The sequence below is a fragment of the Hemicordylus capensis genome, chromosome 5 (assembly GCF_027244095.1).
Source record: "Hemicordylus capensis ecotype Gifberg chromosome 5, rHemCap1.1.pri, whole genome shotgun sequence".
Taxonomy (NCBI): domain Eukaryota; kingdom Metazoa; phylum Chordata; class Lepidosauria; order Squamata; family Cordylidae; genus Hemicordylus; species Hemicordylus capensis.
The window spans coordinates 153,802,068-153,817,521 of NC_069661.1; the positions used below are offsets into that span (position 1 = coordinate 153,802,068).

At 42.0% G+C, this 15,454-nt stretch overlaps 1 protein-coding gene across 5 annotated transcripts in view; it reads right to left on the reverse strand.

The window, feature by feature from the left end:
* Positions 1-983: 983 nt before the first annotated feature.
* LRRK2 (leucine rich repeat kinase 2) overlaps positions 984-15,454 on the reverse strand; it is a 138,106-nt gene continuing 123,635 nt past the window's right edge. For 3 of the 5 annotated variants that reach the window (XM_053251704.1, XM_053251705.1, XM_053251706.1), the window contains 9 exons: positions 14,480-14,580; positions 10,815-11,009; positions 9,923-10,116; positions 9,065-9,137; positions 8,554-8,738; positions 6,377-6,529; positions 4,821-5,029; positions 4,060-4,134; positions 984-2,155 (listed from right to left, as the gene is read on the reverse strand). In XM_053251704.1, coding sequence (XP_053107679.1) covers positions 2,034-2,155; positions 4,060-4,134; positions 4,821-5,029; positions 6,377-6,529; positions 8,554-8,738; positions 9,065-9,137; positions 9,923-10,116; positions 10,815-11,009; positions 14,480-14,580 — 1,307 coding nt within the window. In that variant the 3' untranslated portion in view covers positions 984-2,033. Of the gene's footprint in view, positions 2,156-4,059; positions 4,135-4,820; positions 5,030-6,376; positions 6,530-8,553; positions 8,739-9,064; positions 9,138-9,922; positions 10,117-10,814; positions 11,010-14,479; positions 14,581-15,454 lie in introns of those variants that run through there. The other 2 variants (XM_053251707.1, XM_053251708.1) reach the window with 2 other exon arrangements.

Here is a 15,454-nt window from a genome sequence, read left to right on the forward strand (position 1 = left end):
GTAGGGAGATGTTATTAATACATGTTTAGTATTTATGTAGGGCTATCTGAATGCTCAAAATGCTTTATCTATTGAGTTACTGACATTCAACGGAATGATAAATGATAAAAAGTTTATAAAACATATTATAAAACTCCCTTCTATAAAGGTTATGTCACAAATGATTTATAAAATGAACTACGTTGTGTGAAATATACAAAAGGTTTATTTGTTTACATAATGCTCATCTACAGTTTTTAAGAATAGACTCCCACATATATAGAACATTTGTAGCAGAATAACAAAAATATATATGTTAAATGGAAGCTTCACAATAATGAATCTGGATAACACTACTGATAATAACCCCTCACTGCCAAACAACAATTTTTCTTCAGCACCTCCATAGTAAACTAGTATTTAGATAAAAGGATTATTTCACAAGTATAATATGTTATTTGGCAACACCTAGTTCTTCAGGCTACAGTGGTCGGTAGCTTTAGTATTCTCCCCCCCACCTCCGCTTGTTATATGTTGTGTTACAGGAAAAATAGATATGGCATAAACATATGTGTGAGAGATTAAAACATCTCTCTGTTCTGTGAACATCAGGATTAAAGAAATGTTTATTAACTGGAGTGGCAAGTGCAGAAAGTGGAAAAATGTACACTGACTAGGGGTGTGCACGAACGGTTTTATAGTGAACCAGTCCTCCGCAAACCAGGCTGGTTCGCCAGTTCAGCTGCGAACTGGACTGGCTTTCAGGAAAGGCAGGTCAGTCCGAGATAAAACCAAACCAGCCAAGTCGAACTGATTTGCCGGTTCGAGCGGCTATAAAGTTGCTTAACTTTATAGAGAGGCACCTTTTAAAAGTAAATGAGAAGGTGCTGCTTATGGTGTGGTACTGCTCCTGGAAGCTGCAGTGGCAACCCAGCAGCCCACACAGCACCAGTGCAGCTCCCGGCACTCACTCACCTGGCCTCCGTGCATGCTCAGAGGCCATTTGCATGACCTCCACACATGCGTGGAGGCCAGGTGAGTGAGTGCTGGGAGCTGTGCCGCTGCTGCACAGCACCTTCTCATGTACTTTTAAAGGTGCCTCTTGTGCACCCCACCCCAGAACCACCTGCCCTCACTGGCTACCCTGAGCTTTATCCACTTTACAAGCAACTTTATAGCCTCTCGAACTGTCAAACCAGTTTGCGGACTGGCGTGTCAGTCTGAATTCACACCAGACTGCGGAAAGTGGTCTGCGCATACTCCTAACACTGACCTGGCAATAGAGAATGATCAAGTCATGATTGTCTGCACAAAAAATAGTGCTCTCTAAAGTGCTTAAAGCAGTATATTGACGAAAGGCCAATAGCAAAGTTCACTATTTAACTGGACATCAGGATGCAGAATCCAGCATTTAACTGGGCAAAACAAATACTAAAACTGTACATTTTAGCAAATGGTCACTCTTGCTACATGATTTGTCCCAAGCTACAGTTTAAAACACTAGTGCAAATTTTACACAGAGGTTTATCTTTCCCAGTTCAGGAAACTTCAAACATGAAAAACCTTTAGTTTATCAAGAAAAGACATAACCTATGTGCCTTCATGTATTTCAACAATTGCTCTAACACATGCTTTCATTATTACTTTACAAAAGTTACACCCAAGAATACAGCAGAAGTTACACCAAAGAATACAAATACAAAATACCACCAAATTCTCTCTCTCTCACTCACTCACACACCAAAATGAGACAACAGAATGACTCCATACCCGGAGTACTACAACTGACACCTGAGACCAGATGAAATAAGTTCGTTTCAGTATTATAAGTAGTTTCTCCCCCCCCCCCGCCCCTACCGATAATTTATGGCACTGAAAAATTATAAGATCGTCCTCTTACTAGCATTTTTTGTATATTTTAAACAAAAATGTGTTAAATAGTGTGCTTTCACAAGCATTTCTGCTGTACACTTCTAGAAAACCAGCAAATAATCCCTCACGCGTATCCCTCGAAGTAAGCATAGAGCTAATAAGAGGATTCACCACTTTGCCAGTTAATCCAAAGAAAAACTCCTCATTTTCTCTGCTAATTCTTTTCTTATCTCAATATGTTTTCTCAGGTTTTGTACTTCATGTGGCAGATTAATGTCCCAAACTGATACACACGACTGTATTCCTGTGAAAAGATTGAGAAATTGTTAACCAGGAAAATACCTACAGCATTGTTCAGGTGTTGTGCAATTTTAAAACAAGAACAAGAACAGGAGCTCAGTAACTATGACAGACATGTTTAAAGTACTGAGTGAGAGAGACAATAAGTGAAGGTCCAAATTAGACTTTACAGCAGTAGATCACTTAGGGAAAAACCATCTCCAAGCTTCTTTTTCATCAAATGATTTGGTACTTGAGAAAATTAGCCCCAAAGTCTGTGGTGTAGCAGTTATCATGGTCACCTCATATGCGAATATTGTAACTGGGCAGAAACAGCCTTTTAAGGATTGGCCCTTAGCTCAGTGATAGAGCATATGCTTTACATTCCTAAGGTTCAAATCCCAGAATCACAGGAAGTGAGGAAAAGACCTCTGCCTGAGACTAGATAGCTGCTAACAGAACAGACAATACAAGGCTAGATGAATCAATGGTCTTCATCTGACTCACTACAAGAAAGCTTTATATGCTGATATTTAGCATGTGACATTGTCAGCTCCACCAATCAGTGCAACATTTTAAGGAGAAAGCTTTAGTAATGTAGCAAACTAGGAACTTGGATATATGGAAATACTCTTTACAACAGGGCTGAATCTAGGGTAGGGCAGGCAGGGCACGTGCCCCGGGCGCCACTTGAAGGGGGGTGCCATTTTCTAATTTATCATTTTTTTTTAAAGGCTGCTGAAAACAAAATGGCCACTGCGCATGCTCAAATGGCCTCTGTGAGGCCCCAGGCCATGCCAGGACACGCAGAGGCCATTTGAGCATGCATGGTGGCCATTTTGTTTTCAGTGGCCATTTAAAAAAAAACAATTTAAAAATGGTCACCACACATGCTCAAATGGTCCCTGTAAGGCCCTAGAGGCCAGCAGGGGGATGGGGAACCTTTGCAGACCCCCCCAGCCTTTAGGAAGCCCCCCAAAGGGGCTACAGGTTAAAAATAGATTTAATATAATGTAAGTCACTGTACACATATTTAGTTTGGCACTATGTACAGAGAATCAGGGCTTGTGAATACTGAGCTGAAACATATGAGCTGGGATTGTATCTAGGAGCTAGGATTTGCTCTTACTTTGCTTCTTGTGATGCGAGTTAAATGTGATGTCTTAATAATATGGCTATTAATGGTGAGTTTGTCTTTGAATCAGTGTGAAATCCTTAGTATTAAGGCCCACTGGGAGTTTCTTGCTCTCTTTCTCTCATTTTAACTGTCTTTCTGAAATACTAGAATATATTCCAAGCAGTGACACAGTTTACTCTGCATATCCTTTAATTATTTTCAGAGTATCTAGGAAAAGTCAAATTCTCCATTTATTTTTAAAACTTATGTAATAGTGATGCAACAATGCATAGTAGAGAATTAGACAGACACTTCTGTTTAGTTTTCCAAGTATACCTCCACATAGTTTTGGGGTATTTCATAAGCCCCAACATACTGAAATTTGTAGTTTTCCAGCATTTTTTGGTCTGGCTACATCCACTGCTAAATAGTTTTTGAAGTATTAAAAGATTAACAAGCTTGACTTGTATTTTTGAGCTGTTATTATGGTAAAGTTATCTGAAAGAGGGGTGTCAGATGTTTGGACAGGGGGCACAATTTCAGTGCTTGCCCTAGGCACTATTTCCCCTAGATATGCCTCTGCTTTACAAAGAATACTTTACAAAGACTTTCAGTCAATAAATGAGGTAACTGGATGATATGTTTTATTTTGTATTACTGCTATTTTGCAAAATGGAATTTGACAAACATCCACAGAAACAGAAAAACTGCATAAAATAGACAAAGAAAATGTTTTCAGGGCTCAATAAAGTAAAACCTTTTTACAAAGCTGGGTGGAGTTCAGCTACATGACAGAAGTCACTAGTCCTTACCTTTGGCATATTTGTTGTCTTCACTATCATCTTTATGGCAATGGCCCAAAACCAAAACAACGTTCTTGAGGCTGCCTTTTGAAAAAGGAGGAAAAAAGTAAAGTCAATCCAATAGCCTTATTGAAATGGTCATTCAGTTTGAACTGACACAAGGACAAACCAGAAGCAGTTTTACATTCAAAACAGAACTCAGCATGCCAGGACTGAATACATTAGCTTGGATTCAGCTCACCTGTGGAACAAGGCAGAAGTCCTTCCATGTGTCTACAAGGGCAGGGCTTTGCCAATTTCCCCTCCCAGCTGCAATCAGCTCCCTGAAAAACTTCCCTGGAAGACCCCCAGCCATTGACAGGAGCTTTTTGGGGACAGCAGGAAGTATGCGAGTGGAAGCAACTCCATGCTATTTTGGCTCCAAGCCATGTGCTTTTAATACAATATCAAAATTCAAGGCTGTCTCTTGAGGGAATTCCGCCCACCACCACCACCACTCCAAAACAAAAACCAAAACCCACCAGCACACTACAGAGATCAAAGACAAAGAGATCAATACATGTAAGTGCCCTGCTACAAAATGTAAAGTAAATGTGAGAAATATGTGTTTGTCCAACTTGCTTCACTGGATTGTTTTAGAGTTTAAAATATTGCTCTCGGTTCCTTGACAGAAGGTCAGGATACAATTTTTACCAAAAAACCAAGCAAACAAAAATAAACCAACAAACATCTCCCATTCTTGGCACTGTGATTTTCTGGGACTTACTTACCTAGCTGGGCTGTCATCATGAATCTAACTGAATTGCAGAAATCACTTATTATCCTTAAGGGATGACGCGTGGAGAGGTCAAGCAATAAGATATGTCCTCCTCCTGTGCCTATCCAGAGAGCTGTATTCTTCTGAAGGCAGATGCTCTTCACTCTTCCAGGATAAGCAAGTTTTTGCTTTGTTTCTTTATTCAGATTTGGCACCTCCTCTCTAAAAAATAATGAGCTTTTTGTGTTAAAAAATATTCTGAATTGTGCTGGTTTGTATGGCTGGTTTCAAACAATGCTCCACTCAGAGGTCACATTCCCAGTCTAAGATATGATATTTGCTGGATGAGAGATGAACTCAAAAGTTTCCTCCATTCCCCTTCAACGCATGCCCAACTTCATCAAACAGTCCTTTGTCAAAACAATTTTGCGATGTCTGAAACACTCCCTCAAACCAGGACAGCCGACTCCAGTTTGATCTGGCTTGCAATTCTGGTTTGTAGGGAGTGTTCAAACTACAGTGTTTTTAAAAAACATCTCAAAACGCACCTTTTAAAGGAGGATTTTTAATGCTCCATTAATGTTTTGTTATATCTGGTAGGTTCTTTAGCTTTTTATAATTTTCAGTTTTAATTTGAACTTAATAATTGTGGTTTTTAATCTGACTTTTTAAACAAAAATAGTTAATTTTATTATTTTTATTGTATCTGTGTCTGTCTTATTGTTGTGAGCTGCCCCAAGCAGTAGTGCACTGGAGGGGTGGGGTATAACTATTTTAAATAAATACAGATTCCCAGTGTGGATGTCTCAGCAAACCAGGAAGCCAGAACAAACCAGGAAGCCTTTTATGAAGTCAGGCATGTGATGGAAGAGAAAGAAGGGAGTAAAGAGGGCGCTCTGAGCTTATCCCTGATCCAACAAGCCATCATAGATGGACTAAGAGCATGATGTCTGCTGGGCCTATGTAAGCAATCTTTTGTAAGCTGTTTTAAGTTTGTTTTAAACACACAAAAGGAACTCATACATTAACTATGGCTGACTGCCCTAATGGATGTGGCAGCCAAGAGAGAAACAAAGAGGGCAAACTAATTGTACAGAGCTATATGTTAGAGAGTGACAAATTCTAACAATGTGTGCTGGATTCATGCTCTCTTAGGTCATTTATAAACTTGCTCATTTTCATGGTAAAGGTAAGGTAAAGCATGCCATCAAGTCGATTTCGAATCCTGGCACCCACAGAGCCCTGTGGTTTTCTTGGTAGAATACAGGAGGATTGTACTATTGCCTCCTCCTGTACAGTATGAGATGATGCCTTTCAGCATCTTCCTAGATAGCTGCTGCCCGATATAGGTGTTTCCCATAGTCTGGGAAACATACCAGCGGGGATTTGAACTGGCAACCTTCTGCTTGTTAGACAAGCATTTCCCCGCTGCACCACTTAAGGTACTCTGTCCTGGCCGAAAAGTGATGGTTTTAGTCTTGATATTAGCATTTTATTTTTAAAAACGGCTTGACCACCTGAGATATCAAAATTCTCATGACAGTGCTACAAAAGGCACCAAACACTCACTTTAGAAAATGCACGCAGTCAATTAGTTCACAAAGTTTCTCCGTCTTTTTATCCCAAATTTCCACAAAATAGCTGTTCTTCTTCGCCAAGTAGATGAATTTGTCCACTGCTATTGAAATAATATTGGCATCACTGTAAGCCTTATGGCATAATCTGATGAGCAAACAAACAACAGAAGGGTATATTATGACCTCTGAAATATTCAGTGGACGTGTGTGTGTGTGCACACGTGCATGTGTGTGTGTGTGTGCGTGTGTGCATGCACGCACACACACACATGTGCACACACAACGGCCACAATCCAAAGGAGCACATGCATTGGGGGTTTTGTAGCCACTTTCTCATCCAAGCTGCTCATATCCAGAATGCTGGGCATTTGGGAGTCAAAACAAATTTGCTCAACTGGCGAGTCAAACACTGGTCAAGTACTCAAAGCATTAAATGTACAGGAGCAACAACAAAAAATTATCTATCTATCTATCTATCTATCTACCTACACACACACACACACACACACACACACACACTTTTATCAGCTGATACTTATACTAGAAATTAGCATGACTGTTATTATGAAACAATGAAATAACTTTAAAAAGTGTAATAAATTCTGATGACAATTAACAACATTTGGGTCATGTTCTCATGACCTGCATGACTGTAGTTAAAAGGGTTAACTACAGTTGGTGAACTGGGCACACTCCCACCGAGTATGATGTGGGAATTCACTCTTTAGTGCTGACCCGCCGCTGCCTATCTAGGATTAAACTATGTCCAGCTCGCCAACCATAGTTACCCTTTAACTATAATTGCACAAGTCGTGAGTATGCAGCTGATGTAGAATAATCAGAATGATTCACTGAATAGTTCTTTTTGGCTTTTATTCTAGAATAACAGAATTAGCTCATAATTACAAAAATGTATTTTAAAAGAAATTAAACAGAAATAAAAGCATCAGGCAATGTTCTTCAAGCATCAGCTTCAACTTGTTTTCCACCCCAACATACCATCAAATCCATGTGCCCTTGACTGCTACAGAGCTAGGAGGCAAATAGTCATCATTCCTGCTCTTGAGGGAGAACAAGACAGGCATGCAATCCTTACTCCTTAAGAGTGATTCTATAATAAAATAATAAAAGTAAGCTGCCACCTACAAGTGGCATTCTTGGACTTCATGGAGTATTTGACCAAAGGGAAACAGGTATTCAGTAGATTCACCAACTGAAAATATTTGACTGGTCAGTTGATTGGCATGCCAGCCCTGCTCTGAAATGCTACTCCTGAGAGCCGGGGAACTATTTGCATACATGTGTCACAGTGAAGGACGATGCAGCTGAGGGGATAGGAAATGGGTGCCCCACCTCAGGCCTGCAAGTGCTCCCCACTCACACATAGGAACCTCTGAATCCTAACCAATTTGGCAATCATATCTGTAAAACTTAATGGCAATCCAAACTAGGTCTATAAAGCAATACCATCAAACAAAAATATACACAGTGCCTGCTCCTGGATTAATCCTGATAAGTCAGTGGAAGACGTTTCCTTAACACCCCTTGGAAGAAGGTTTGAGTAACAGGACTTCTCTACAGATTATTTAATGCCAGTTGGAAACAACTGATCCCCAAAACACTGATTTTCTAGTTTGTGTCAATTACCTGGTAAACAGGAATTTGCAACTGAGCTGGAAAGCCCAAATTGAGGGGCTTAGCCCATGGAGAAAAGCACTTTGGAAATATCTTGTGCAACGTAGTTTGAATGATGTGGGTATAAGTACCACCACAATAAAAATGTGGTTCCCTTAAGCAGGAGAGAGAGAGAGAGAGAGAGAGAGAGAGAGAGAGAGAGAGAGAGAGAGCCAGACAGCCCGACCTCTGGGGAGGTTATACAGCATTTATACAAAGATGCAAACATTCAGACTCCCTAGACCTCAATGAAATGAGTGCAAGCCACTCAGCATTTGTTTGAAAAACTATTAATAGATCAGATAAACTACAAACGATAAGGCTAAACAGGGTTGCTATAGCTCTGTCGGGTGCGGGACCTATTCAAGAAATATGAATATATAAGATACCTGTAAAGAAGAGCAAAACAAGATGCTTAAAAATAAATGGTTGTTTTCAAGAAAGCAGTCACAAGAGATACAACCAGATTAAAGTTTTTTTTTTTAACTAACTTACAGTTGGCTTGCCTTTGTCTCAATGAGTTTTTGAACAGCCAAGTCACTGGACAAGGATACAATCTTTGTTCCACAACCTCCCCAGATTATATTTTTTTCAGATGAATAATTAGATTCACTTAAACACATGAGTGGAGTGCTGATGTTCCCAACTTGTAAGATCTTCAAAGGTGCAGCCCCTTTGCACTGAAAGGACAGACAGCACAACAGTAGAGAACTCTCAACCATCAACTGAAATGCAGTGTTTTTTGAAAATATGAAACAAGGGGTGGGGGGGAACTTAAGTATCAGCTTCAGATTTCAAATGGCCTTACAGATTTTTCAGTTCTTTTACTTACTTGGACACCATTAATATGCTACCACTTAAAAATAAACCAATATTTATTAACTAATTTATAGATTTTTAGGAAGACATCTAAGCTTTCTACACAATGAGAAGGGAAAAAAGCATTTAAAATAATGTAGGCACTCCATTGCTACATAATTCTTGGAAGAAAGTATGGCAGATGTACCTTTATTGCTCTGTCTTCAAACACTGCTAGCTGCCCATCAGCTGTACCCACTAAAAAGAAATTCTTCTGCTTGCTGAAATAAAACAGGTGGTGGTTAGTGTGGATCACTGGATTTAGCTTATGAGATCACACTGAAGGGAGCAGATGTTTTACAGACTTCTTACTAAAAGAACTACACTATACTACACATACCCAAATAATTTCCAGTGACTTCCAGAAATGTACATATTTAGAAATGCAAAACTGCATCCACAAAAGAAGTGTGTTCAACTTCCCATTTTGCGGGCTACTCCAAAAACAATCTTGCAATTAGTTGTGTGCTCAAGGGGAGTGATAATTCCGCCAGCACACACCAATGAAGCCACTTTACAACAAGATGTAGAGACTGATCTCATGAGCAGCCAACCCTGGGCTTGGCTGCCGGTAAGAACCATCAGGAGCTGTGAGTGCTCCCTTAACCCTGTTTAACTGTATGTCAGTGCTGGCTGCTTTCAGCTGGCACTGAGACACTGAGGGATGCCCGCCTGTCACCAGGGGGATACCCACAATGCACCGCACACCCGCACGGTGCATTGTGGGATTTCTGAGGGCCGGGACAATGCGTCCTGGCCCCAACTCCACGCTGCTTGGGGTAGCAGTGGATTGTCTGGGCACTCAATCCATGTGCCCAGCAACTTGGACCTGGTCATCTATAGGGGAGGTAAGCTTCAGCTGCCTTCCTCCCTGCACGCCCTCCTGATCATAAGAAAGGGCCTGTAGTCTGCATGTAATACCGTTTCTGGGCTGAAAACGTTTTGTACTTTTCCAAAAGGCTCTTCTAGACATTTTTTTTTTTACAAAGCTTAAGCTAATCCTTACTTTTGCTTTGCAAGAGAGTTGCAGTAAAGACATGTGACAGAATCTGACATCCTCTGAAGTTGGTGTTTGTGCTGCTCATCTTGCATGTGAACGGCCCACAGAGAACCACATTGTGTTCCTGCTACAATCCAGTTATCCTTCTCTGCAGGAAGGGTCACCAAGGCCAAGCACAATATTCTAGTGTCTGCAATGTCCTGTGGTGGGGGGAAAGGGAAGATTTTTTTTTTCCAGAACAGAGTCCACACACCACCACCACCACATGTGTGTTTTTATGAATCCCTTTAATGGAAACTTTTAGAAGATTAATTCGACAAACTGCTTTATTTTTTCCAAAAATAGTAGGCCACCATGTGGTTATCAACACATGTGATGTTTCCTCCTCAAGGACAACTGCTAGAGTGCATTTTTTATATCCTGGTTGTAAAGGGGCAGTATGAACAGAACCTAATGCTTCTGTCATTGGAAAATCCCAATAAAACCAAGGCCAGTGCAAAACCAAGGCCAGGTCATCTGGAGCCCCTTGAAATTTTCTTCTCACCATTAAAAACATATTTGGGTAGTCTGTAGCAATGGAGAAAAATGCTAAGGTCTGACTTGTATGACAACAGTAGGACTTCTTATCAAACAATTCTGTTGCTAAAGCCTAATAAGCGTACATGAGGTCCCAGGAGCTGTATATTCCTGGGAGTGTAACTTTGCTATGTTTATTTATTAACTACACATTTTGCTAACAAACATGCAATTCTGCAGGATACAAGCATACTCACAGTATACATGCTTAGATAACTGCCCTTTTGGATTCTACTAATTAAAATGTTCAACAATTTATTAGAGAAATATTTCATCCACCAACACTGAAACCTTAATAGTAAATGCCAATTTTCATATTTACCTGACAAGTATGTTCATTTGTATTTAAGTCAATATAGGAGAGCTGTGCTGCTTCTGTGCTCCCACTACCTATCCAGATTCCTGTCTTCTTACAACTTGAATTAGTAGCAACCATGCACTCTGCTGTAGAAGCACTGGATACCGAAATATATCTCATCAAGCAGACAAGTTCTGCTGAGTTCAAAATCTCAAAAACCTGCAGAAACAGTAAATTAGTAGCAAGTGGGTAAAATATCTTACCTTTACACAATATTCTTAACATTATAGCACACAGAGATTATTCATGTGTAGTGCTGAAACACATTGGCCAACATCCTACGGAAGTGCCCATTTGCCAAGAAGACGCTCCCGTATTGTGGAGAGCTTTCTTAACTGCACAGTATGGAAAGTGTCTTTCTACAGTTTCTTTCCTCCAGAAATGCCTTGAGTCACCTCAAAATATTTATTTTTTAAATATATTTTTATACCACCCAAAGCTTACGTCTCTGGGTGGTTTACAACAACAACAAAAAATATCCTTGAGGGTTGCACAGTCCTCAGGTACATATTTCCAGGTAGTACAGGCATTTCTAGAGGAAGCAGAAATTTGATTTTGGGAAGCAAACCCACTCACCCCATTCTGTATTACTCTGGATGCCGTCTATAGTGTGAACACGTCTTTCTGGTGTGTTGACATTTCCTTAGTTAGCATGTCAGCTACTGTCATTATCATATAACACTATTTCATTTAGGAAAGCATTTATTGACGAGGTTGAAGTACTAATTTAATTAAATAGATTGCTTCTCCTTGTGAGGAGATTGGCTGAGTAGGAGGTGGAGGGGATGGCATAGCCTCACTCTCTGGGCCCACCTGCCAGCCAAATGACAGGTTGGGCCACACTGGGGCTGAATGAGGCCTCTTTGCACCTGCTCAGAGAGACAAGGAGACCAGCCGAGACCATGGGGAGGAGCGCGTGGGGGGGGCAACGAATGGGCAAGTGGCGAGTGGGAGGAACGGGTGAGCGATGTCTATGGAGGGGAGGCCAAAGGCTGAGTGCACTAGCGCGCAGATGCTCTGTGCAGGTTCAGCTAGTGTCTCTCTCTCTCTCTCTCTGGCATACCTGTCTCTAATCCTATGTGTGGCAGGTCTCGTGAGAGTTTGTGAGCAAGCTCCCAGCAGGGGGAGAGGAAAGCAGCAGTGTTGGTGAACAAGCTTGCAGGTGAGGGGGGAAAATGTCAATGGTGGGCTGGGAAAGAAAACGGTGGTGGCGGGAGGTTGGGGGGGGGGGAGAAAATGGTGCCGCTGGGTAGAGACTGAAAACAACAGGGTGGGGATGGACTGATAACAGAAGGAAGACCGAGAGGGAGTGGGGAGAACTAGAGGTGCAGATGCTCTGCGCCCGGCCCAGCTAGTATGTATGTGTACGTACACACACACACACACACACACACACACACACACACACACACACACAGGCTTTTGGTGGTCGATGGCAAATGGTGTCTGGCAAGCCCCGCCCACACAGTGCTTTACCAATAGGAGGTAACAGAGCAGGAGCACCATGGTGATTGGGCAGCAGGAATTCCATATGCAGATAGGGAAGAGGAGCCTATGATGGTTAAGGTCAGCTAGAATGCAGCTCTTACTGGTGAGAAGATCATGCAGAGGAGAGAAGAATAGATAGATAGATAGATAGATAGATAGATAGATAGATAGATAGATAGATAGATGGCAGGTGTCTGCAAAGGTTGTGAGGGAGGAAAGAGCCCCTTCGGGGAGTTATTCACACTTGGCTTCAGGCTTCGGGGTAAACACTGAGTGAAGCCACTCTGAAGTACACTTGTGGCATTGAGGGAAGCAGCCCCTCCCCTCTCCACTTGGTTTTCTTTTTGAAACAAGTCCACATGGCATGCTCCAATGGTGGTGGGGGAGAGCGAGCTCCTGCAGAGATAGATCTGCATTTCTGAAGAAAGCATGCCTCTTATCATGCTAATGATTCTACGTCAGTGCCTCTCCCATTTGCTCTGGCAGTTTCAGAAAAAGTAGCTTAAAACCAGCATTTTAAAAACCCGGACATAAGTCAAGATAAGCCAGAATTTGCATCACAAAGCCCAGTTTGTGTGTGGAGTAGGTCCAAAAATCTCAAAAGGGACTTCAAGGTAAGTTTGGCTGGTGCGTGCACGCACACACTCTCTTCTGAAGGAGATTCGGGGCAGAATCCCTGTGTGTAAAGCCTTCCGGGCAATTCTAGATTAGACTCTGCAACGGGGTCAGGTCGGATCTCTGAAGTGTACTTCCACACTTCCTGCATTGTGACACTGGAGTCCCTACATGGACAGCAGGGTGCTGTTCACATTGCCAATGCCTTGTCTCGAATTTAATTGCTGCAATATAGAGCTATGATGTCGTATATATGGCGTGAGGAAGTTGCTTTTTTCTGGGTTGTTAGTTCCTGCGAGACTACTCCTGTGCTGCTGCTGCTACTCCTGTGGGGAGGAGCAGGAGTGGGTGACGGTGGAAAGGTGTCTGGGGCTAGGGGGCTGCGGCTTGGCCAATCGGCACCAGCAACGCTGCAGCCGGGACCAAGAGGGGTGAGGCGGATGGAACAACGAGATGGAGGAGCTACCAAGAGGAGTGAGGGGATGAAAGCACTGGGATGGAGGAGTAGGAGTAGGAGCACAGCTCAGGAGAGGGTGGAGAGAACTCTGAGGTGACGCGGCTGTGGCGGAGAGTGAGGGGAACAATCAAGTACTAGCATGCAGATGCTCTGCGCAGGTTAAGCTAGTTATGCATTATTACTAAAACAATTTTAATAAGTGGAAGGGCAAATGGAAAATACATTGTTCGCAGTTAAGCCAACCGGATTTTAGATCATGACAATGTATGAAATTGGACGGACACATTAATGCATATGATATTAACCAGCACAGTTTAATCATGTATGGCATGGGGCACCATTATCAGCAGGGGGCTAATCCTCTGTGATTATACAGCCACAAAGCTTACTGGTGCATAAGTGCGTGCTGATCTTTAACACACTTACTTGAGAAATAATTCACACTTATTGGCTCTTACTTCCAAGTTAGTATGTTTAAGGCTGAAACCAAAGTGCCATCTTGTATCCATTCAGTTCATCAGTTTCTTGGCCATTACCAAGCAGTAATGGAGCCACAAGGCAGCAGACCGGCGCAGGTAGTGGGTAATCCACATGGTACAGGTAGTTGGTAACCCACTGTCCTACCACCTCACTTTGTAGGATCGGTGGTGACAACAGAAATGGATGCACCCCAAGCAGCAACATATAGTTGTTATGCTGCCCAGTGATATCCCCCAACACTGTTTAGGATGAAGGAAGGAGCCAGGTGTATAGCTACAATTGAGCGAAAAGTTTCAAATAACCCAGGCCTCCAGCTCCGGAGGACCCTCCAGTTCCACCACTCCCTATTTCTTATCTCCCGCACTCTGGGGATCCACCAGAGAGAGGGGTGAACACGGGCCCCCTTGTCCCAAGCTATGCCCCTGGAAGGAGCAAATAAGTGGAAATGAAGGGTTCACCACACGGCCTCAGATGTTAGGGTGGGCTTGAACTGGCCATGATCAGTTTATCTATGAAAAAGACCTTTGTGACATGAGTGATATCCTTGCAATTGGGGGCAGATGGCAGCAAGGCAGAGTAAAAAGCATACCTGGTCAGATGTAGGTCTTTCCTGAGGATTTTCTTTCAAACACTTCTTAATTAAATCTTCAACTTCTGGCCAGGGGGCACAGCTATATTCTGAGACAGGATCTAGAATTTAAGTGGTTGAATGTCAATTGGAGAGACAATATTACACAGACCAACGTTCAAACTATCTAGCAGAACCAATTGCTTTTAAAAACCATTTCTTTTTGAAGGAACTCCTTCAGGCAAAGGACTTAAGAAGAATGCTCATGTCTTGAAATTAAAATATCAAAGGGATGCACAGAGAAGTTCACTAGTTCATCAGGCATTACGAACCACATTGGCATCATAGTGCTTTCATGCAGAGAGGCTCGAGATAGCAGCCCACCTTGCTCATTGTGTCACTTACAGCCTTTGAGAAAAGTTGCCTTGTAAAGAAAAATGGTAGTGCGCATTGCCAAAAAATAAACTGTTGTAAACGTAAACCAAGAAAAACAAAGTGCCTATGCACAGGACAAAAACGTGCCTTTTATTATTGGGGCCAATTATAATGCCTTGTAAAATTATATTTTCAGCAGCTGATTTGGGTTCTTACATAGAACTCTGGAAGTTTTGCCCCAGCATTGCAGGCACTTGCAATGCATTCAAGAAAGAAATTTTAACATTTTGGCTCTGCTTCAAAACTACATGGACTCCAATCAACAGTTGGCACCATATCCTTTAACAGTGTTCTCATCAGTGTAAATATCAACTACTTATGAAGTCCTGGAAGTCAGAATGGGTGGCTCCCATTCATGCAGAGGTCTGTATACACGTTGGAACCTCTACATGCATACCAGAGTCACTGTATTAGGGATGGCACCTTTACTTTCTGTTCTTCAAGATAAATATCATCTCATATACTATCTTAACAGAGAGGAACATCAAAGAAGCAAAAGTAAACTACCGATGAACAAGAGGAACATATCAACGAAACTAAGGATGGACACTATTTACTATG